This window comes from Crocuta crocuta, unplaced genomic scaffold (genome assembly GCF_008692635.1).
Source record: "Crocuta crocuta isolate KB4526 unplaced genomic scaffold, BGI_CrCroc_1.0 scaffold9, whole genome shotgun sequence".
Classification (NCBI taxonomy): domain Eukaryota; kingdom Metazoa; phylum Chordata; class Mammalia; order Carnivora; family Hyaenidae; genus Crocuta; species Crocuta crocuta.
Window position 1 is genome coordinate 7,193,144 of NW_027551567.1, and position 23,584 is coordinate 7,216,727.

Genomic DNA, 23,584 nt, shown 5'->3' on the forward strand with positions numbered 1-23,584 from the left:
TGTGGGGCTCAAACCCATGAACTGTGAGATCGTGACTTGAGCCAAAGTCAGATGCTTAACTGACCGACTGAGCTACCCAGGAATCCCCATTCTTTACATCTTCTGTCTACTTTCTTTATTTGCAAACACTATAGATTTGCAGTGTTTTCTTTAATATCTGCAATTTTGGTAACTGTCACTGGTAAATGTTATTGTTACTTAGGGTAGTGTAAGCCAAAAAATAAGCTTATTTAAGCCTTGGTTATTTTATATATATAATCAACCATTTGTACTTCTTTCTTTAAAAATAATTAAAGAAACATAGATTCATTCATGAATAGCTGACAGAAAAAGATGCATCTGTAGCAATATTTAAAATACATAAGGGTCACCTGGGTGGCTCAGTCGGCTATGGCTCAAGTCTTGATCTCCCAGTTCGTGAGTTCAAGTCCCACGCCATTCTCCCTTGCTGACAGTTCAGCAAGGGAGCTTGCTTGGAATTCTTTCTCTCCCTCCCTCTCTGCCCCTTCTCTGCTCATTCAGTCTCAAAATAACTATGTAAACATTTTTTAAAGTCATAAAATACATAAAACATTTAGGTATAGTAATTATAATAATTTATATTCATTTATTGAGGGATTCATCTGTTCCAATGTCTACCATGCCATTTACATCATCACTAATTCCTACAGCCATCAGTGGGCAGACCCAGAGGGAGCTGAGGCTCTGAGAGGTCATTCAGTTCAGAGGGCAGGGAGGGGGAGTACCATCTGAGTACCCCTCTGATTCTTCTGGCTTCTCCTGCAGCTTAGATGGTGGGTACAAAACTTACCACCCTGAACCTGGATCGCTGCTTGCCCTTTCCTAGCGCCAGACCCTAAGCTGTTCTTGACTTGGAGAAGCTCCGCACACAGTCCCGCAGTCCCATTCTAAAAGAGCCCCCCTTTGTTTTGCATGTGGCCTAAAGTGAAAAAAGGTGAAGCTCATGGTGAAATGTCACATAGCATTGTCCTCCTTAGTGTTCCCATCTGTTGGTACCAGAGTTTACTTTTGTTTTCATTTTGTAATTCTAAAATTCTCATAAGCCATTCTCTTCCCATCCTTTAAAGTAAATAGATTACCAGTTTTATGATTCCTGTTTATTCTTAGCAACTCCAAATAACAGGTTTAAGAAATAAATGATGTTTGTTTAAAAATGGATATGTTACCATGTTTTCCTTTTTAAAGATTTCTCTGCCTTTAAATATTATATTTTCAGAGTATTGCCTAAGTAGTAAATGGCTAAAGAAAATAAACATCTGGTTATAATTTGATCCCCTTACTTGCCAGTCCTTAACTGTTACTTGATTATTCCAAGTTATAATCTTTTTTACTGAACTGCCTAAACTATGCCAGTATAACTCATCCTGCTTTTTAAACTTACAGACAAAAATTCCTTTCTGAGATTTCATGCCAATTTCTCCTCCATCCTGTTGACTCTCCTCATTTGCCAGAAGCTTCTCTTCTAATCAAAGAATTATTTTCTCTGTACAAGAAGGGCTTTACTTTGCATCCTGGCTTTTCTTTCTCTTGTTTACATCTAATCCAAAAAAAGTAATCTACTTTCTTCTCAAAAAATAGAGGAACTGCATCATTTTAACCGCCACTAAATCTGGTTTAAAATTGGAATATTATGGATTCTTTTTCCAATGAAAGTTACTATAGCAGTTATCTCACCATAATTAGGTAGAAGGGAACTTTTATGATGGAGTGAATACTAGGCTCAGAAACAAAGACCTGATTGCAAACCCAGTCTTGTTCCTGGTGTATAGTAGTGAGCCAAGGTTACTTACCTTCTTGGAATTGTGGTTGCTCTTTTATAATTTGAGGACAATTAAATTAGATATTTAATTCAAGTGGATTTTTAAGGATTTAGCGAGATGAAACTGTGCTTCACACTTAATTTCTTCACTACATCAAAAACGTATTAACATTTACTAAAGAACTTTTATAAAATATTTTAAAAAATGAAACTCCCTATTGGTAGGTAAAGAAAAAGACATGAAGTCACAATTAACCAATTCACAAGAAAAACAAATTATTAAACAAACATTTGGGAGAATGTTTAAACTCATAGCAATTAAATAAGTTCAAAAAGCATTGGTTTTTTTTTTTAATTAAATTTGTGCTGATTAAAAAACAGACCTAATGCTAATGGCATTGCCAGTTGGCACAGCTCAATGGAAAAAATATGCATCAAATTATAAATAATATTTACACCTTTCAATCTAGTAATCCCATTTCTGAGGCTTCATCCTAAGGGTATATTCTAAAATATGGGGAAAAAAATCTATATACATGAAAATGATTATTTAATTGGTGCTTATGATCTTAATAAACCTGGGAACAACTTAAGTTTGAAGTGAAATAAATTAAGATGGACTATTTTGCAGCTATTAAAATAAGAATAAAGATTTACTGAGCAACATGTGAAACTGCTTATGATATCAGAAATTATGCACATACGATAATTGATATAAAAATGCATCTTAAAACTACATAGAAATAGACCCAAGTGATAATTATGTTAGATTATTATAGTACCCATTTTTATTTTTTTTTCTTTCCTATTTCTCCAAATATTTTCTAAGGTAATATTACTTTTAAGAGTAAAATTAGAATTTAAGTCTAATGTATTCAGTCTGAAAGAAAAATGTGTACTGAGTGTCTATTATGTACCTGGACATATTGAATTTTAAAAAATGCCAGAATACTGTCTTCATTATTTACTCCAAGGCAATAAAAAAAAGCAAAAAAGAGTGTGCTTAGTGGACTATTGAGAGTAAGTAATTCATATACAACCTAAGATTTAAGATGCTGTTCTACGTAACCTAAGCATTCAATGCCAGGCTGTCAGCCCAACCACATTAAATATAATGGTGTTCTGTCTCCCTATAGCCATCTGCTTCAGGACTCATTCCAAAATTACTAGCTTACTCAGGTCATCCCACTGAGGAAATGAAATATCAGTGATATATTGACCAGAACATTAATGTGGGCAAGATTTTAAATAATGCATCTGAAGACATGTAGAGGTAACTGGATTGAAGTAAGCCAGACAAGATCATTTGCCAATAATTGTAGCAATTGGGGCACCTTGGTCGCTCAGTGAGTTAAGCTTCTGACTTCATTCAGCTCAGGTCATGAGATTGAGGTTTGTGAATTCAAGCCCTGCATCAGGCTCTGTGCAGACAGCTTGGAGCCTGCAACCTGCTTTGGATTCTGTGTCACCCTCTCTCTCTCTCTGCCCCTCTCCTGCTCATGCTCGCTCGCTCTCTCTCTCTCTCTCTCAAAAATAAATAAACATTAAAAAAACTTTTTTAAGAATTGTAGCATTATTTTTTGTTGAAATTTTTATTGAAATAGTCATAGATTCCCTTGTAGTTATAAGAAATAATGTAAAAGATTGCTTGTGCACTTTGCCCAGGTTCCCCAAAGGAAACATTGTTCAGAACTATAGTATATTGTCACAGCTCATGGTATTGACATGCCACGGTCCCTCCCATCTTACTCAGATTTCCCTGGTTATATTTTATTCCTCTGTGTATGTATGTGCATATGTATTAAGTTGCATACAATTTTATCACTATATATGTATGTGTTTCCACCACCACAGTCAAGACACTGAGCAGTTCCATCGGCACTTCAACCAGGATCCATCTTGTTGCCCTGTAATAATCACACCATCTCTCCCCCGCAACTACCTCTAACCCCTGGAAACCACTTTCCTGTCCTCTATAAAATTTTCTCATTTCCAAATGTTATGTACAATGGAACAGAACAGAAAATCCAGAAATAAACCCACAATTATATGTTCAATTAATCTTTGACAAAGCAGGAAAGAATATCTAATGGGAAAAAATCTCTTCAACAAATGATGTTAAAACTGGACAGCAATGGCCAAAAGAATGAAACTGGACCACTCTTTTACACCATACACAAAAATAAATTCAAACTGGATTAAAGATCTACATGTGAGACCTGAAACCATAAAAATCCTAGAAAAGAACACAGGCAGTAACTTCTTTGACATCAGTCATAGTAGCTTCTTTCTAGATATGTCTCCTGAGGCAAGGGAAACAAAAGCAGAAATAAACAACTGGGCCTGTATCAAAATAAAAGCTTCTGCACAGTTAAGGAAACAAACAACAAAACTAAAAGACAACCTATGGAATGGTAGAAGGTATTTGCAATGACATATCTGAAAAAGGGTTAGTGTCCAAAATATATAAAGAACTTCTAAAACTCAACACCCAATCCAAATAATCCAGTTAAGAAATGGGCAGGAGACATGAACAGACATCTCTCCAAAGAAGACATCCATCCAGGGGCACCTGGGTGGCTCAGTCAGTTAACTGTCCGACTTCAGCTCAGGTCATGATCTCATGGTTTGTGGGTTTGAGCAGCGTGTCGGGCTCTGTGCTGACAGCTCGGAGCCTGGAACCTGCTTCAGATTCTGTCTTTCTGTCTCTGTCTCTCTGTCTCTCTCTCACTCTGCCCCTCTCTTTCCCATACTCAGTCTCTCTCTCAAAAGTAAATAAACGTTTAAAGAATATTTTAATAAAAAAGGAACACATCCATCCAAATGGTCAACAGATACATGAAAAGATGCTCATTATTACTTCTCATCAGGAAATACAAATCAAAACTACAGTGAGATATCACACCTCACACCTGTCAGACTGGCTAAATTTAACAACACAAGAAACAGCAGGTGTTGGCAAGCGTGTGGAGAAGGGGAAACACTCTTGTACTCTTGTACTGTTGATGGTAATGCAAACTGGTGCAACCACTGTGGAAAACAGTATGGAGGCTCCTCAAAACATTATGAACTTTTTATGATCTGTCTTATGATCCAACAGTCACACTACTGGGTATTTATCCAAAGAATACAAGAACACTAATTCAAAGGTATACCTGCACGTCTTAGTTTATAGCAGCATTATTTACAGTAGCCAGACCGTGGAGAGAGCCCCAATGTCCATCAACTTATGAATGGATAAAGAAGAAGTAGTATATACACAATGGGATAGGGGCGTCTGCGTGGCTCAGTTGTTTAAGTATCCAACTTTGGCTCAGGTCACGATCTCACGGTTCGGGGATTCGAGCCTGGCATCTGGCTCTGTGCTGACAGCTAGCTCAGAGCCTGCAGCCTGCCTCAGATTCTGTATCTTCCTCCTCTCTGACCCTCCCCTCCTCACTCTCTCTCTCTCTCTCAGAAATAAATAAAAACATTTAAAAAAAATTACAATGGGATATTATTCAGCCAAAGAAAAGAATGGAATGTTGCCATTTGTAATAACATGGATGGAGCTGGAGAGTATAATGCTAAGTGAAATAAGTCAGAGAAAAGACATACTGTATGATTTCACTCATGTGGAATTTAAGAAACAAAAAGCAAAGGGAAAAAAGAGACAAATCAAGAAACAAACTCTTAATTATAGACAACAAACTGATAGTTACCAAAGGAAAAGAGCATGGAAGGATGGGTTAAATAGGTGAAAAAGGGAAAAAAAGTTATGTGAATGGAGTTATATAGTATGTAACCTTTTGAGACTGGCTTTTTTTTTTAACTTGCATAATTCCCTGGAGATTCTTCCAAATTGCACGTATGTGTAATTTGCTACTTGTTACTGCTGAGCAGTATTCCACAATATGGATATGCCACAATGGGTTTAACTATATATCTGGTCTGATTCCAGTTTGGGGCTATTAAAATAATGCACCCATAAACATTTGTGTCCTGCTTTTTGTGTGAACATAAAGTTTTCATTTCTCTGGGTTAAATGTCTAAGACTGCAGTTGCTAGATCATATAGTAATTACATGTTTGCTTTTCAAAGAAATTGTTAAACCATTTTCTAGAATGCCCATACCATTTTATATCCACCCCCTCCCGAGCAGTGTATGGGAGACTTTGTTTCTTTGCCAGCTTTTGGTGCTGTCATAGTAGTCTTTATTTTAAGTAAAAATTTGGGACCGTTTTATTTACCTGAATTAACCAAACAATTTTGGTAGAGACCCATGTGGGGCAACTATATTTAGAAAAGAAAACCACATTAGGGCATATCAGAAGCTATCTTTCCCAGCCCCACATCCCCCCAAAAAAGACCTTTCACTTAACTCTTAACAGACTAATTTTATACAGTAAGTCAGTTTGGGATGTTTGGCTCCATCAGTCTTCAGATAATTAACAAAAAGGCTCTCTTTTTGTAGATGGTGGACCCAATCTCCTTTATCAATATCAGGAAACTAGACATTGTTTCTTTCTCTTGTTTGACAATCTTACTGTCTTCTAGAAGAAAAAAAATGTTTTTTTTTAAATTTTTTAATGTTTATTTTTTTCTTTAATAGTTTATTGTCAAGTTGGTTTCCATATAACACCCAGTGCTCATCCCAACAAGTGCCCTCCTCCATGCCCATCACCCCCTTCCCCTCTCCCCCACCCTCATCAGCCCTCAGTTTGTTCTCAGCATTCAAGAGTCTCTTATGATTTGCCTCCCTCCCTCTCCCCTACTATTTTTTCCCCTTCTCCTCCCCCATGGGTCTCTGTTAAATTTCTCCTGATACACCTACATGTAAAAACATATGGTATCTGTCCTTCTCTACCTGACTTATTTCGCTCAGCATAACACCCTCAAGTTCCATCCATGTTGCTACACATGGCCAGATTTCATTCTTTCTCATGGCCATGTCGTATTCCATTGTATAGATAAACCACATCTTCTTGATCCATTCGTCAGTTGATGGACGCTTTGGGTCTTCACATGTTTTGGCTATTGTTGAGAGTGCTGCTATGAACATTGGGGTACATGTGCCCCTATGCATCAGCACTCCTGTATCCCTTGGGTAAATTCCTAGCAGTGCTGGGTCATAGGAGAGTTCTACTGTTAATTATTTGAGGAACTTCCACACAGTTTTCCAGAGGTGCTGCACCAGTTTACATTCCCACCAACAGTGTAGGAGAGTGCTCATTTCTCCATATCCTCACCAGCATCTAGAGTCTCCTGATTTGAAATAAGTTTTGCATTTATCTTTTTTTTTCCTTAAAGCGATACAGATATATAGCAGAATTTAATGCAGCCATTAAAAAATGTCTTAGAAGAGTAATCATTGTCATGGGAAGATCTCCACAATAGATTATTAGGCTAAAAAGAAACTCTATATTACAAAACAGCACATATAAAAGTGTCCAGTTACACACAAATAGAAGTCTAGAGAGACATATCTAACATGTTATCGCTGAATAGTGGAGTTACACAAATTTTATTTTCCTTTTTTTGTGTACTTCTCTGTGTTTTCTAATTTTGTCTGTAATTCATATAATCATTAATCAGTTAACTAAAAAAAACAGCAATACAACTCTCAATTTCTCAAAGTTTTAAGAATTGCAGGAAAGAACTTATTGAATACTAGCCAACAGCAGTAAGCTGTTTGGGTATGATATACAATTGTGCTGGACTGTTTGCAGAGGCAGCTATGATCCTCCTTAGCCTTTTCCCTGAAAAAAGTATGGTAAAGCACCCTTGTACCTTCTTCCTATGTGACAGAATTCTGCACTCCTGCACTTGCACCTGAATAGGTCTGGCTCCAGGACCACTCATTACAGCATCACATCACTGCCTACTTAATATGTTCATGACACTTTTCCAGCTATTAGCCAGTGGGATCCACAGCCATAACCTCACAAGCTAGCCTCTCCTCCATCCTTGACCATGGGTCAGAAAGTGTTTTATCTGGTAGGTGTCTCCCTTAGTTGCATCTCTTTTAGAAGAATTAGTATTTACAGGTAAAATAGTAATTTACATCACTGAAATAAGTCTGTTTAGATGGCAGGAAACCAGTCATCTTCTATAGAAGGGTATTTTGTTCCCCATGCATGTTCATGTCCCTGCCTGGGATTTCTAATTGTGCTGATATCCCACGTGTATTATCTTCTTCAACACTCATTCATGTCAGTGTTAAGAAAGATAGATAAGAATGAACATAGCTTCCTTGAAAGATTACTTATTAAAGTGGTTTTGCTTCTAAATATTTGAATTCACTGATACTGGAGAAAAATACTCCTTTGTTTCTGAGCTCTGGCAGCTGTTTCTGAATAAGCTTGTTCGGTAAGAGGCCTGTTGCCAACAGGACAGTGCGGTGGAATTGTCACAACACCACATCCACAGCTGTGGTTGTATCGCTGGTTCTCTTTTGCCAAGTTATCTCCTGTAGATACTCCATAGGACTGAGGAGTTAAAAAATGAGTGCTGGTATATTTATTGTGGTAACACTGTTTTATATTGTGCATCTGAACACCCACCCAGAATCATTGATTGTAACAAATACGTCTTGAGGCAGTATATTTTTATGTAACACCTAAAGACCGACACCATAGAAAATGTTTGTCCCATGGGTTTGCTGTCATTAGCACAGTTACTTGTTTTGCTTTATATAACTGGAAGCTTCAGTGATCTCATCAGAGCCACCATTTCACTACAGTGTTACAATAGCACCATCCAAAGCCAACAATATTCTCCACCATCCCCTTGTTCCAAAAGAAGTGAGAATTTTACGTCTAGAACTTACTTGCTTTGGTGAATAGGATCAAGATCTAGTAACTGTTGAATTTGTCCATGTTTTCAGCTCTATCTACAGATGAAGGGACATTAGTCCTAGACGCTTCCTGCCTGCTTCTACCTAGATGTCTCCTGGGAAACAGCCATGCTTAGCCTAACTGGTTCCCACATAGATGAAAATCAGCAGGCTTTTATTTATATGTAAATTATCATAGTGCATCCGTGGCTTAAAGAAAATACAAGGTCAAGGTTTAAATTAATTTACAGATATCCATCTTACTCTCTTTTTCTTATTTTCTAAAAGCTCTTATGGATTTTGTGCAGAAAGTCAGGAGTTCAAAGGCTGCATGGATGTTCCCTTAGAGTTTCAGTCCACAGTTGAGTACACACATAATTATTGTCATTTTTGAGGGAGAAGATCTTCTTCCTCATTGTATTGTTTCCTTGGTCTTTGGTTCCATCCTTGCCGTTTGCTAGTAATTCATTTAGCAAGCCACCATTCTTAAGCAGGAAGAAGTGTTTGCCACTCTGTGCCATGCCAGGTTTTTGGCTCCCCCATCAACACAGTATCCATAAATAGAGTAATAACAACCTCTCTCAGGGTCTACCTCAGACATCTTACTTCCTTTCATAACCCAAAAATGGGTTTTTTTCTCCTAGCAAATGTAGGCATCCATCTTAAACTTATCCCACCTTATTAGAATCATCTCGTTCTGTGGCTGTCTCCCCCACCGGCCTGTTAGCACTAGAAGAGAATGCCTTCTCAGTGTGGTCTGTGACTGGGATAATCACTGGCACAGTAGACAGTACTTAATGATTAAGTGAATTGAATGAATGAAGCCAGCCTGCCAGCCCAGAGAGAGAAATCTTATACTATTTATCCAACTCAAAAAGTTGAGTCCAGGTATTATCAACTGATCAATGTTGAATTAGTGAGTTAGTAAAAAGTACTTAATGTTATGGGTTTTTTTTAATGTTTATTTATTTTTGAAGGAAAAAGAGACAGAGTGTGAGCAGGAGAAGGGCAGAGAGAGTAAGAGACACAGAATCCAAAGCAGGCTTCTGGCTCTGAGCTGTCAGCATAGACCCCGACATCGGGTGTGACCCCACAAGCTGTGAGATCATAACCTGAGCGTCAGATGCTTAACTGACTGAGCCACCCAGCATCCACATAATGTTATTTAAGCTGTTAAATGTATTTGATAAATGCTTGAAAGAGTCATTTTCTGATATTTTTATATTTACATTTATATTTTTTGTTTTGTAAATGATATTTGACTTTTAAAACTGTTTTAGAATATAAAGTATAAACTCTTTTCTGATATTTTCTCATACTATTTTTATATTTACATTTATGTGTTTTGATTTTCCAAACTGTTTTAGAGTATAAACTCTTTTCCGTGCAATAAAAACATTCTATTTCAGAACATAACTTTGAACATGAACCATATCTAGACAAAAACACACACACACAATACTCTTTAAAAGGGACATTTGTGTATGGCTATGCTTATTCTAAAGAGTTTCTTCTAAAGCTTACAATTGCTATGAAATTCACATTTTCCAGTATTTTACAGTTCTATCTGTCTTCTTTAGCATACCCCAAAGCACTTAGATAGCCTTTTCTTTTAATGCTAATTTTATCGTGTGCAGCCTGCCTTGACAGCATATTTTTTATTGATTGAAATTTCAAATCTATGCTGAGGAATTGAATTTAATAATATAAATTTGTTAACTAAGATGAAAGAACATTAAAAAGTGTTTAACATAGTATGTAAATGTATTAAAGCATTTTAAACTTAAATTTGGTCACTATCACCTCAGCCTACCCCTGTTTGTTGTGGTTTAAGAAGATTGTTTTTAGATGATGACTCAAAGCAGAGACATTATTTTTAGACATCTTTACTTCCTCTCCCTCTTCCCATTCCCAACTGTCCAAATTCAGGTGCACAGAATAGGGAGAGTCAAACCTTACAGCCAATGGGAAAGAGTCCCTCTTCCATTGTTTTTAAATAATAATACATACTTTTGTAACTATACGTTCCAGAAGTGTATCAATGGAGCCTGAAGCTGTAGCTGGGCTCATGTACTCTGAAAAGCCTTAAAACTTTTACTTTTGAGAATCAAACTAAAAAGATGAAATACAGAGAGTTTTCTTAGTGTAATGAAACAAAATTATCCTCAAAATAAATGGCAGATAGAGAGAGCAGTTTTTGCTGTCATAGATAAAAGCTAGAGAACACAAAATCAGCATTTGAAATATATTAGCTCACAGTGTTTTAAACAAAAAGAAACTAAAATGCATTGTACAGTACCTGTTCCCAAGGATGATTGCAGTTTATTGTTATTAAGTCCTGCAAAATACGTTATGTACTTGGAAGGCAGAATTATGAAAACTAGAGATGAAAGAAAGACATATTAGGTCAAATTTTAAAGTTTTTCCTTCCTGGTTGGGGGTGGTGGTGCTCTGTTTTGCATTATTTAATCAGCTCAGTCTCTTATGTAGTAGTTCCATCCTGAGTTCATATTCACAGGCATGCAAAAAAAATAAGTAAATCTTTGATAGTTGAGGCAATAATGAAGATTAAAAGTCCCCAAACCTCTGCTGTTTACCTCGTTCATCTGAAAACTTCTAGTGGGAAAAGCATGGGTTAGGAATCAAAATTTCTTCCTGAGCCCATTATTGTCACTTAATAGCTTTGTATCCTGAACAAGTCACTTAATTTTTCTGAACTTCTGTTTCTTCATTTGCTTTCTGTAAATCACAGGTTATACTGAGGATGAGAGCAGCCCAAATAGACTTCATAATCTATGAAATGTTGTACAAGTTTAAGATAGGTCCAGTTATAATTCCCATTTTGCAGATGAGAAAGGGCTGAGAGAGGCTTCTAACAAGATTGTTGAAGGTCACACAGCTAGTGAATAGAGATCGAGTTTTAAGATCCTGTGTCTATAATGTTGGTATTTTTCAGCATCAACACTATTGACATTTTAGGGCTGATAATTATTTCTCGTGGAGGGCTGTCCTGTGTATTAGAACATGTTTAACAATACCCCTGGCCTTTACTCCCTGGATGCCAATAGCATCCCCCAATTTATGATAACCAAAACATCTGCAGATGCTGCCAAATGTCCCCTGGTGGGTAAAGTCACCCCAAGTTGAGAACCTGGTCTGTGTGATTCCAGAGCTAAAGTTATTAGCCACTTTTATGATGTTTATCAGTGGTATTATTCTGAGTGGTTTCTGGAAAGTTGGAATACTCCACGACATAGCAATTTTCTGAACTAAAAAGGAGACAACTGGGTTTCCTATTTCTGAATATTAATAGTGGCATTGTCTTTTTTGGAAGGCCTTCCCCATAAACTATTCTTACAGAGGCAGAGTATCACCTGACAGACACTATTTGCAGTGTGACCTTTCCCCTGTAATTCCATGATCATCCCCTAAGGGGCCCTGCTGTTCTCTCTTGTACAGCCCCTTCTCCTCTGGTATATTCATGGGCTCCTGATATCTGTTATCAGCCATGAGGCAAGGGAGAGGAACACAAGTATTTTCATAACCATTATCTCATCTAATCCTCAGAGTAAGCCCTTGAGATTTGTATCAATTGTCTGTGTTTACATTTTGTTTAGGAATCTTAACCTTTCTTCTTTGCCTGCTCCTTCAACTTTGGCGTTCTCATCGCAGAACTTGATATAGAAAACTCAGCAGGAAGTTGATACGGAAACGCAGCAGGTGCCTTTCTCACCAGCTCCGTATGAAGAGTAACAGCCTTCTGAATTACTCAACATAAAGCAGATGCTTTCTGCCCTGCATGACTCTCCCTTTTTCCTTTCCCCTTAACAGGGATCATTAAATACATGCCTCCTTTGACTACATTTGGGGTCGTCAGAACCAACTGTCCAGGAGTAGAATGTTTTTTCGTTCTGTTGCTAACTCTTTCCCCCAAAAAAGGCCAAGCATGAGCTTGCCAATCCTCCCACACTTCCCCATCTTTGTCTCTTATCGTGGTCTGTGTTCTTCCTGATACTGGCACAGTTCCCAATTTATTTATCACTTCTGAACTTTAAACTTTTGTGATCAACTTGTTTCTCTGTTGTTTAAAAGGATTGGGGAGATAGATGCATTTGATCTGGGCCTCATTAAATAATCTGAAATGATTTTGTGCATAGACCTGTCTGAATTTTTTTACACACTAAGTTTTAAGATCAGTTGCTACTGACAAGCATAATAAATCTAATTGAATGTGATTAAAAGCATTAACATGGCCTTAGGAAAGGCTGGCAGTGAGTAGCTGGACTTGCCCAGGAATCTTCTGGACTCAAACTTCTCACAGAAAGTCCAAAAAAAGCAGTCTGAACCAATGGGAAGGAAGACTGGATTACTTCACGGTAGTACAACTTTAGTGTCAATTAAAACTTTTATTTATTTTTTTTCTTTAAAGTGCATGTGAATCATGTTAATTACTACACGGTTCATTAAAAAAGGAGTAATTGGCCCCTGCTGTAAAATGGCAGTGTCTGCCCCAACTCAGGAGTTAGTGTTCTTTTGTAGATCAGCATGCATCCCTATCAACCAGATTTCCCGGAATCTGACTTTGACGTGCACTGAACCATTTCATCATCTTTATATAAGTGAAGCATCGTGGGCTTTTCTTTCTTCTCCAGGTGGCCTTTTTGAAGATGTGACTGTTGGAGCTGAGGCATTCATCTCCCTGGTAAACAGCTCTCTGGCACAGAGCACCCCAGGGGCCAGCAGTCTGCACAGGGGTTAGCCCTTCCAGAGACAAGAACCAGAGCTACCGAATAAGAGCATTGCATCGGAGTTGTGAGTTTACTGATTGACATATACTCTCTAAGAGAAGAGTTCACTTCAATTCTTTGAAGAACCAAGGCTGTGAAGAACGTTGTTGTAGTAGGTTGAGGAAAGTATAGACGTTATATCTCTGTTTCCCACAGAGAGGAATGTTGCGATTTGTGCCACGTCAGCACCACCTGGAAGGAGATTAGCTGGTGGAGTCCCATCTGTCCTTTATGGAACACAGTGAGTGGCTCTGCTGGTGGATCTGAATGTTAACTGCTGTAAATCCAAGCACATAAACTTATAAACTTCCCGTTTGGTCTTTTTAAAACAAATTTTTAGAAAAAAAAATAACAGAATTTTGTGTACCTTATTCAGAAGAGGTACTCCGTAAATAAATGTTGAATGAATGGTTATCAGATTAAAGGTTTTCCTGTATGCAAGCCTTCACAGATTCCTTTTCTTTATTTCCTTTACCAAATACTATTGCTGATCAACAAATATACCTCACTGGCGTCTGAGTACAGACTGGTCTTGATCCTTGTGTGCCAGAGCCCGTGGATGGGAAAGCATGGAGTGAGCATTATGGAGCTAGAGAGATTCCTACGGAGCATCACAGGCGAGCTGCTGATTTCACAGAGAAGGTCTGTCCTCTCCCACAGCTCCCCAGCTCCGGGCAGAGCTTCACCAGGAGCCAGATGGATCCACTCTCCCACTCGGCGGTCAGGAGGATAGTATGGATCTGCACCAGTACCTGCTCCTCAGCCAGCCTTGTGGTGTTCATCCTACCCTACAGCCTGTCTTAGACCTCTGTCCTCCCAAAACACCGAGTTTTATATCCCCTAATTTCCTAACACCCAAAACACAGATGTCACTTGGCCTTCTGTTTTAGCGAACTTTCTATTTCACCCAGACCCGTGTCCTGCCAGCACAGCCATACCATGCCACTCCTAATGTGTAATGGGCAGATCGACACAGGGCCAAAACCCATCTGTTTGACCCTGCAGAGTCACTTGATTAAGCACAGTTTGAAACAGCCAAGATCTGAGTGATATGTCCAAGACACATAGCCACAGATGAGAATTACTTTGGCTTCTCTTAAGCTACTAAGCTCCCAAACGCCAAGCTGATTTTTCATGCTTTCAATTTCTAGCTGTCAGTATAGAGCAGGGTTTCTCCACCTCGGCACCATTTAGGTCTGGGGCCAGATGGTGGTTTGTTGTGGGAGATTGTCCTGTGCTATGGGGAGGAACTCTTTTTCCCTGTAAATTCAGTGGCTGCAGCTTGCAAATCAAACTGATAAAAGATGAATACGAAGAACAATTTAATTGCATACATCTACACAAGAGTTCGCAAAGGAAGGAGACTCAAAGAGGTGGTCAGATGATTGAGGTTTATATCCCATCTTTGGCTAAACAAAGGAAAAGGAGTTTTGGGCTTCTTGGCAGAAGAGGCAAATTATAGGAAGGTGAGGGAAGGAAATGTATGGTAATAGGGTTGTCTTGTTATGCAGATAAGAGTTTCTCAGATGATGAGAGTTATCTCCCAGAGTAGTGCCCTTCCAGGTACAGAGACATCTTTACAAATGGAAATTTCCCTTATAAATGTAAATTTCATTTACAAAAGAGGAAATTTATACTTTATTTTTAGGCAGTTACAGGGAAGTAAAGAGCTTTTTCTGCCTCTGCTGGCTTTCAGTTGTCTTTAGCTCAAAATAATCCTTATGCCAAAGTGCCGTCTTTTGCAGTGACATAATTCTGGTACCCTTCTGTGCAATGAAGGACGTTTAGCAATATCCCTGGCCTTTACTCACCAGATTCCAGTAGCCCTCCAACCCCAGTTGTGACAACTAAAAATATCAGCAGACATTGCCCTGGTGTCCAAAATCGACCCCAGTTGAGAACCATTGCCTTAGAGGATGTAGCCTGAGAAACAAGATTTGGTGACTACGTATAGTTGTGTGTTGTCACTGACACAGTCATTACAAAATCTAGATCTTTTTTGTGGCGTGCGGCCTAGCCTTTGTATACTGTTGGTTTCACAAATGAATGCATTCGTGATGAATACTTTTATGTGTGAGTATTTCTTAAGAGTTCAGTTTTGCATTATTGGAGACCAGAATAAACTCAGTGAAGCAGAGTTCAGTCTGTGCATAAAATAGATATTTCTTCTGAGATAGTCTTTCTTCCTCTGGAGAAGAAAGCAGCTGTTACTGTGTGTATGGTTTATATGGTAAAGGTGCTGGGGATTCAAGACAATGCTACCACTCAACCAAACCCAGTTAGAAGAGGATTCACATTCCCTAACCTTGTGTAATCAAGTCAAGTGTAGTTAGACCTCTTCACCTCTCTGGGTCTTGTGAGGAACCAAGCCAAAGAGAGCTAAGCCTACCTTCTTCCTGATGGCACTGGTGGAGGATGGAAGTAAAGCTTTGAGAAGTTCTGAGGAAGGGGCAGGATTAAGAGGAGGTCTGTTTGTCCATCTCTCTCTTCTCTCTTTGTCTCTCTTTTTTTCTCTCTCTCTCACACACACACAGTTTCTGTTTATACTGTGGCCACTTTGTGACGTTGCATCTGTCATGCAACTTAAAATCTTGCCACAGTGAAGTTCTCAAGTTCAACACATCTCCACTGGTTCCTCTAGGGATGGGAGGGAGGGGGGGCCAGCATAGTTGAGCGGAGCTGTTAATGTCTAAGCACTGGGTAGGTCTGAGGATAATGTTTGAACTTGTTAAGAGTCTTCTTTGGGGCCACAGGAAGTGGGGAAAGAAGGGAAGAAGGAGACATTCTATGCATCCTTTTCTCTTTGTCTAAATAAATTTTTTAAAAAATTTCTTCTCTCTCTCTGAGAAATTCAGAAATACACAGCAATGAAGAGATTTAGTTAAACCACAATGAGTGAGGGCTAGAGAGAATTGAAGCAGGCTGTACAATCTCAATATTGGTCCCGGGAAGTCATTCCATACTAGCCTCCTGTATCTTATAATTCTAGAATCTATTCAAGAGCAGTCCTAAAAGGTACCACAGAATTTTGTTAGACTATTAAGAGATTAGGGGGAAGGGGGGATGGGCATGGAGGAGGGCACTTGGGGGGATGAGCACTGGGTGTTATGTGGAAACTAATTTGACAATAAACTATTTGTAAAAAAAAAATAAAATAAAATAACATTTATCGCCTATAAAAAAAAAAGAGATTAAAAAAATATCTACCGGAGGTTAGATAGCAAAAGAGAGGAAGGTACATTGTGGGTAAGAAAAAAATGTTCACTATCACCACCCGAGTAATTCTATGCATGACGCTATTGATGGTCTTTAACATAAATTACCGTGTCTCTCCACGCCTCTGTGACACAAGTGCTAGTAGGTTCCCAGTGTACAGATGACAACGTAAAAGCAAGAGAGCCACTTGTGCAGTTTCCCTAGACGATCAGAGAACTCTGAGCAAGAAGTCTGGGGGAAAGAAGACCAAATAGAATAGATAAAATGAAGCAGGGTTTTAAAGCAATTGGGAATAAGACAAGACACAGGGCAAGAAAAACATCACATAGTGTTTGAAAATGATTGAAGTTAAAGAAAAGTAGGGACACCTGGGTGGCCCAGTGGGGTAAGCGTCTCACTTTGCCTCAGGTCATGACCTCACAATTCTTGAGTTTGAGCCCCATGTCGGGCTCTGTGCTGACAGTGGATAGCCTGGAGCCTGCTTCAGAGTCTGTCTCTCTCTCAGAAATAAATAACCATAAATTTTAAAAATAAGTAAAACAGAAATTAGAAACCCCAGAAATAGGAAAAATCTAAATGAGAGTCAAAATAAAAATAACAGGTATTATTTCTTGTTAGCAAAATTCCAGGACTTGGTCTACGTTTTTTCGTCTATTATTTCTCTTTTAATCCTCAAAATAATCCTATGAGGGAATTCTTACTATTCCTGTTTATATATGAGGACACGGAGTAGCCCGAGGCTATGTGAATATTTCAGTCGCACAGTAAAAAGCAAGGTTCGGTTTTGAGCACAGGCACATAAGCATTATTCCATTGAACCTCTTGGATAACAGTGATGGAATTAGCACAGTCCATTAAAAAAGGCGCCTGGGTGGCTCAGTCTGTTGAGTGTCTGACTTCCACTCAGGCCATGATCTGGTGGTTTGGGAGTTCAAGCCCCGCACCTGCTCTCTGCTCTCAGCGCAGAGCCCACTTTGCATCCTCTGTTCCCCTCTTTCCCTGCCCCTTCCCTGCTTGTGCTCTCTCTCTCAAAAAATAAATAAAACATTTTTAAAAATTAAAAAAAAGAAGAAGAAAGGAAGAAAAGGAAGAAGAGGTTGGCAAGGACCAGAACCATATTAAAACACCAAAATTCCAGTCCAGTTTTGATATCTAAAAACTGTGAAAAATGAGTGGTTCTATGAACTTATTCTTACTGAGTATAAGAACAATAGATAGACCCTATTTAAAACTACTATTGGCCACCCATTTTGTCAAACCACTCTCTAAGTCTGTTCATTTAATGTGTATTCATCGAAAACCTACTACATGCCTGCATAGTTATGGGTACTGCAGTCAGGATCTGTCAAACCAAGTCCCTGCCCGCATGGAGCTTATATTCTCATGAGGGAGCAGACAAAAAAGAAATACTATATTTTATTATAAAATACTATGTTATAAAGTAATACAATTTCTGAAAATAAGTACAATAAGAAAAAGAAAGCTGGGTAAAGGGAGAGTGTACGGAGGTGTGCTATTTCAGATGGAAGTTTGGGTTGAGCTTTAGGTGGATATCTACCATTAGGGCCATATTTGTCACAATATTTGAACTCCCAGCTAGAGTGACTGTGGAGATACATCATTAAATGCCAACAGATTGAGCAGAAACTACAACCTTATATAATTTTGCCAAAAGTAGCTTACTAAACATGGATACAACAATATTAGCAAAGCTTGTTTGATTCCATTGATTACAGAAAATTTGACTAGAACCAGGCACTCCGTGTAATTGGCCTTACCACTTTGGTAATTAAACCTGACCAGTCTCCCATGTAGTAAAAAATACTGACGAAGTTAAATGGTTTTGTATGATAGATAAAGCTAGCCTAGTTTTTGTCCCTGGAATATTTGTTTTTGCTCTTAATGTATAAGAAAGATTAATTAGGACTCACATTTCATTATAATTCAGGAATGTAAGGATGACTAGCATATCTTAGTCTGTAGTTAGAAAAGAATTAACATTTATCTCATACATCAGAGGGATGGCTCCCACTAATTGCTTATCTAAGAGTCCTACATCTTCTTGAATACTCCAGAGCATTCCGTGTGACTTAATATAACAATTTCTCTTTGTTTGCCCCTCGAGATGCTTCAAGCTATTAGCTACTGAACCAGAGCTCATCACCATTCCTTAGTCTGGAGGGAAAAAATGGGCAGGAGTTACATGGAAATAAGTTCTTTTAACAGGTAAGTTCCCTGGTTTTAAGACAGTTAGGTTTTGCTTAAAAGAACGTTTTAGAAAGCATCAAAACTATACTACTATTCTTTTTAAGATACGGTTCCATTTTGAGCAGGAATAGAGTAAACCAGTTTGTCCTCAAACCTGTTACAGATAAGAAACCCATTTTCGGGGCCCCACATGTGTGCTAGGGCCCTTTGGCTACAAGGTGCAGGGTTTGCCCGGACCCACCTGTGACCTTCCCCAGCCTTTCCACAACATGACTCCATTGTATTATTCATCTTTCTCCCCACCTGATTGGCTTCTTTCCATAAATCTCTTAACATTTTAATTTTATCCCTCTTGACATTTCATGGGTTAAAGATTTTTCCTTTTATTTTATTAAGCTTTGGAAAGGAAAAAAGAGGATTTTTATTGCTATAACTCATTTATGCATATTCTGTTAGTGTACTGGTTACAAATTTCAATACATCTACCAAAAAGTCCCAAAGCAAGAACACCAGTGGCGCCTAGATGGCTCAGTCAGTCAGTTAGGTGTCCCAACTCTTGGTTTCTGCTCAGGTCATGATCTCACGGTTTGTGAGTTCAAGCCCTGCGTTGGGCTCTGGGCTCCATGCTGACAGTGCAGACCCTGCTTGGGATTCTCTCTCCCTCTCCCTCTCCCTCTCCCTCTCCCTCTCCCTCTCTTCTCCTTTTCCCTCTCCCACTCCCACACACTCTCTCTCAAAATAAATAAATAAACTTAAAAATAAAAAAGAACACCATAAATAGGTAACTTAATTTAAAACAGCCATAGGAGTTGATTGCCTATTTGGAGCTTCTGGTGAACATGTTCTAAACTCAAGAGAAATAGGGTTCATTATTCTTTGCCCAGAACCTTCCGGGCCTGAGTAGGGCATGGCATGCTTTTTGTAGACTTACACTAGAAAAGGTATTGTAGAAGCAAAGCACTTTATATGCGCTCATAAAATAGTGAAAGCTATTTTTTCACTGAGTCTTAAGAAACCAGTGCTTAGGAACAGGAACAGAGATTTCTGACCTCTCCCTCCCTGTCATGTCCAACCACTCTCCCCACCCCTCCCTAACCACTACCATATCTAGGAAAATGAGCCAGAAGTGCCAGCTTCTGTTATTCTTGTATTCCCTTCTAGAATCAAGCCTGAAGGGTTATGACCTCTTCGTTTGAAACTGTAGGACAACAAGAATTCTTGTCCCCTCAAAAGCCTTCTAGCTAGACTAAGAATCAAATTGACATAGACAGATTAATAGCAGAAAATCAAATTTAATGGTGTACATATGAGGAATCCATGCAGACATGGAAATTCCAAAGACAGGCAAAATGAAGTCTATATGTCATCCTGAACTAAGGAGAAGTAGGCTGAGGTCTGGGCTTCAGAGGGAAGAATGTACTTCACTGGGTAATAAGTAGAGCAAATGTGTGATAATTAGATATTTGCCCTACCACACAGATGGGTCACTCAGATAAATTCAACTCTAGTAATAACCCTTATTCTGGGAAAGGCCCCCAATTTAGGTTCTTCTATGTAATTACAGGAGGGACAAAAGTTTCACTTGAGCCCATAGGGTCTCCATTGTCTTCAGCTCAAAAAAATCTTTATGTCAGAGTGGCCCATACCTGGGGCCACCTGTCCTTGGTCCCTATAAAATTTTCTCCCCATAGGATGGTGACAGTATTGAAATTAGTCATTAAGATTCTCTTCCATGATGAAGTCTTTTTTTTAAATTTGAGTATAGTCATCATTAGTTTTATCCTCCATAATAGTACATATTGAGAAAGTACACCATTCACTTACACTTTCTTAAAAAAAATTAGTTACAACTACTTTCCTCTCTCCCAAATATCCTGCATAGTAAGTTCCACAAAAGTCATCATAAATTCTCTCAATTGTCCTTGTGAGCATAAAACTTAGTCCAAATGTTAAAAAAAAAACCCTTGAAAGGTTCATAAGGTTAAAACGGCTCTTAAATAAAATTCCTCATATTAATTCAATAAAATCTGAGAAATAATGATGTCAAGAAGAGAAGGAAAAAACAGCCAACATACTCTCTCATTAAGCACAGACAAAAGTCGTTTTAGTGATGCTATTAAGAGAAAAGTAAGTTGACATGTATTTTTAAAACTTTGTTTTAAAGACACTGCCAGTAAAAAGGAAATGTATATGTTAGAAATCACTAGAGAAAACAAAGAGGACTTGATCAATAAAACACATGTCCTATATATCTGTCCGACCCTGTGATAAGTGTTCAAGGCAATTTTAGAAGAGTTCATTTCAATACTTGTGTTTATTTGTTCTTCTGCTTTATTCTATCCAGCCACGGGTATTCCCTAAATAAAGGCTGCTGTCTATCGAACATTTGGTGGTTGTAGCTCTTACACAATTAATGAAGTGTTTCTGAAATGTGTACTGTCATTAGACCCAGTTTTGATGGGATTAAAACTGAGAGTGGAGGTGAGAAAAGTCAAATGAGAAAAGAACCCATATGATTGTGGGGGCCCAAAGAGGTCCCACCTTCAATGAATGTGGTAGAGTAGGTGTTTTTGTTCAGATGAGGCAGGATTTGTGTGGGCTTTTAGTGACAGTTAAGATTTGGAAAGACAGGGAGACAGAGACCTTCAGGAAGAGTGGCATTCAAAACAGTGAGAACATCTGGCTAGATTGGAGGAGTAAGAGGAGACAATGAATGATAAGATACAAAAGAGTTCTTAGATTGTGGAAGGCACTGAATGTGTTTCCTAAATCAAGCACAGCAAGAACAGGAAACTCTGTGTGTGTGTGTGTGTGTGTGTGTGTGTGTGTGCACATGCGTGTGCAGACACACGCACACCAGCGTGCCCACCCCTGAGGGCCACTTGAGCTCTCAGATTTAGATGCAGTGGTTAAGAGTGAGAGAGGCTTAGCATCAGACTGCTTGGGTTGAAATGTCATCTATATAATCTTGAATTAGTTCCTTAGTCTCATCTTTAAATTGAGGTAAAAAAATAAGCTTCTTCCTCATACAAGTCTTTGAGTATTACATGGGTCACTTCATCCATAGTGTTTAGAACAGTGCTTGACACAATACATTTTAGTTGTAGTTAATACTCTGAATTTGCTATTTTCTGCCACTCCTCCTTCCCATTGCCTACGAAATTTATTCTTGAGGCTTTAAGCAGGAGAATGACAGGATGAAGGTGATGCCTTAGAAAAATTAATCGGGTAGCAGAGCATGAGGTAGATTGAGAAAAAGAAAGGAAGACCGCATTGTTGCAAAACAAAAAGAGGCTTTCCAATTCAAAAAAAACTATCAGAAAATCTTCACCAAATAACTTTGTCAGTGCTTTTTCCTACTCTGCTTTTAATTATTTTTGAAGGCCATTATAAGTACAATAGGATACATACTTTTCCATTTGCAGTCAGCTAGGTCTAACAGTGCAGGATAACCGATTTCAAGCATTTTCACATAAACCTTTTAAAATGAGGTGGGGTTTTTTTGTTTGTTTGTCAGAGTCTTCTATTGTGATCAGAAAATCTTTTGCAAAAATCTTTAGGGGCACCTGGGTGGCTCAGTTGGTTAAGCGTCTGACTTCGGTTCAGATCATGATCTTCCGGTTAGTGGGTTCGAGCCCTGTGTCAGGCTCTGTGCTGACAGCTAGCTCAGAGCCTGGAGCCCATTTCCGATTCTATATCTCCCTTTCTCTGACCTTCCCCTGTTCATGTTGTCTCTCTCTCTTTCTCTCAGAAATAAATAAAACATTATAAAAAATTTTTTTTAATCTTTAAATGAGGAAGGGAATCCAGCCCAGAGCTTTCTGACTAGACACCCTACAGATATGCCCTCAGGACTGAAGTTCAATTTCCCTTTTATGTAATTTCCAGAAGTACCAGGAATCCTTTTTTGTTGCTCAGTGTCACTGGTTCTCAGGAGAGCAAGGCAGCGTCTTCATGGTGAACAAACCCTATTCCCTTGTATTTTTAATTCTTTTGTTTGTTTGTTCCCCCAACTTATGTTCAGAATTATGCTATGGTCACAACAGTATAAAAATATGAGTGCTTGACTAGAAATACCATAGATGGAAAGAAGTTATTGAATATATTACTAAATCTCAGCTAAATGAGTACTTTTCTTCTTAGAGATTCATTCAGCATGTTCTTAAAATGAATTAGGATCTAATGTATGAGTAACCTATGTTTATGTAGTGTGTGTAGTCCAATGTAGCTCAGAGAAGTAGACAAATGGGGTCAGATGAGCAGGAATAAACCATATTTCTCTGGTTCATATCTCTACCTACTATTGAAAGTCCTGCAACTCACTACAAAATATTCAAATTATTTATTTTTAATTTTGTTTAATATTTATTTCTTTTTGAGAGAGAGAGACAGAGCACAAGTGGGGTTGGAACAGAGAGAGGGGGAGAACACAGAATCAAAAGCAATCTCCAGGCTCTGCCTGTCAGCAGAGAGCTCAAGCAGGGCTCAAACCCCTGAACCATGAGATCATGACTTGAGCCGAAGTCGGACGCTTAACTGACTGAACCACCCAGGCAAAAATTCTATCTATGGTGCCCATATATATCATCTACCACCTATCATCTACCTCAAGGTGTCTGCCATGTTCTTCTTTTCTTCTTAATCAGCGTCATTCGGTGCTGGTGATCTCCACTGCTAACGTATCCAGAGGGGGCCTGTCCTGTGTGAAGTGTGGCACTTCTCCTTCCTGGATGTGCCAATGGAGAAAAGAATGCAATTGTCTTGGAAACTTCGATAAGC

General features: G+C 38.6%; 1 protein-coding gene across 3 annotated transcripts in view; it reads left to right on the top strand.

Annotated features, from left to right (window-relative positions):
• Positions 1 to 13,826, top strand: part of UBE3D (ubiquitin protein ligase E3D) — a 152,356-nt gene extending 138,530 nt beyond the window's left edge. For 2 of the 3 annotated variants that reach the window (XM_077750239.1, XM_077750240.1), the window contains one exon: positions 13,247 to 13,826. In XM_077750239.1, coding sequence (XP_077606365.1) covers positions 13,247 to 13,267 — 21 coding nt within the window. In that variant the 3' untranslated portion in view covers positions 13,268 to 13,826. The remainder of the gene's footprint in view (positions 1 to 13,246) is intronic. The other variant, XR_013331623.1, reaches the window with a different exon arrangement.
• The last annotated feature ends 9,758 nt before the right edge of the window (positions 13,827 to 23,584 follow it).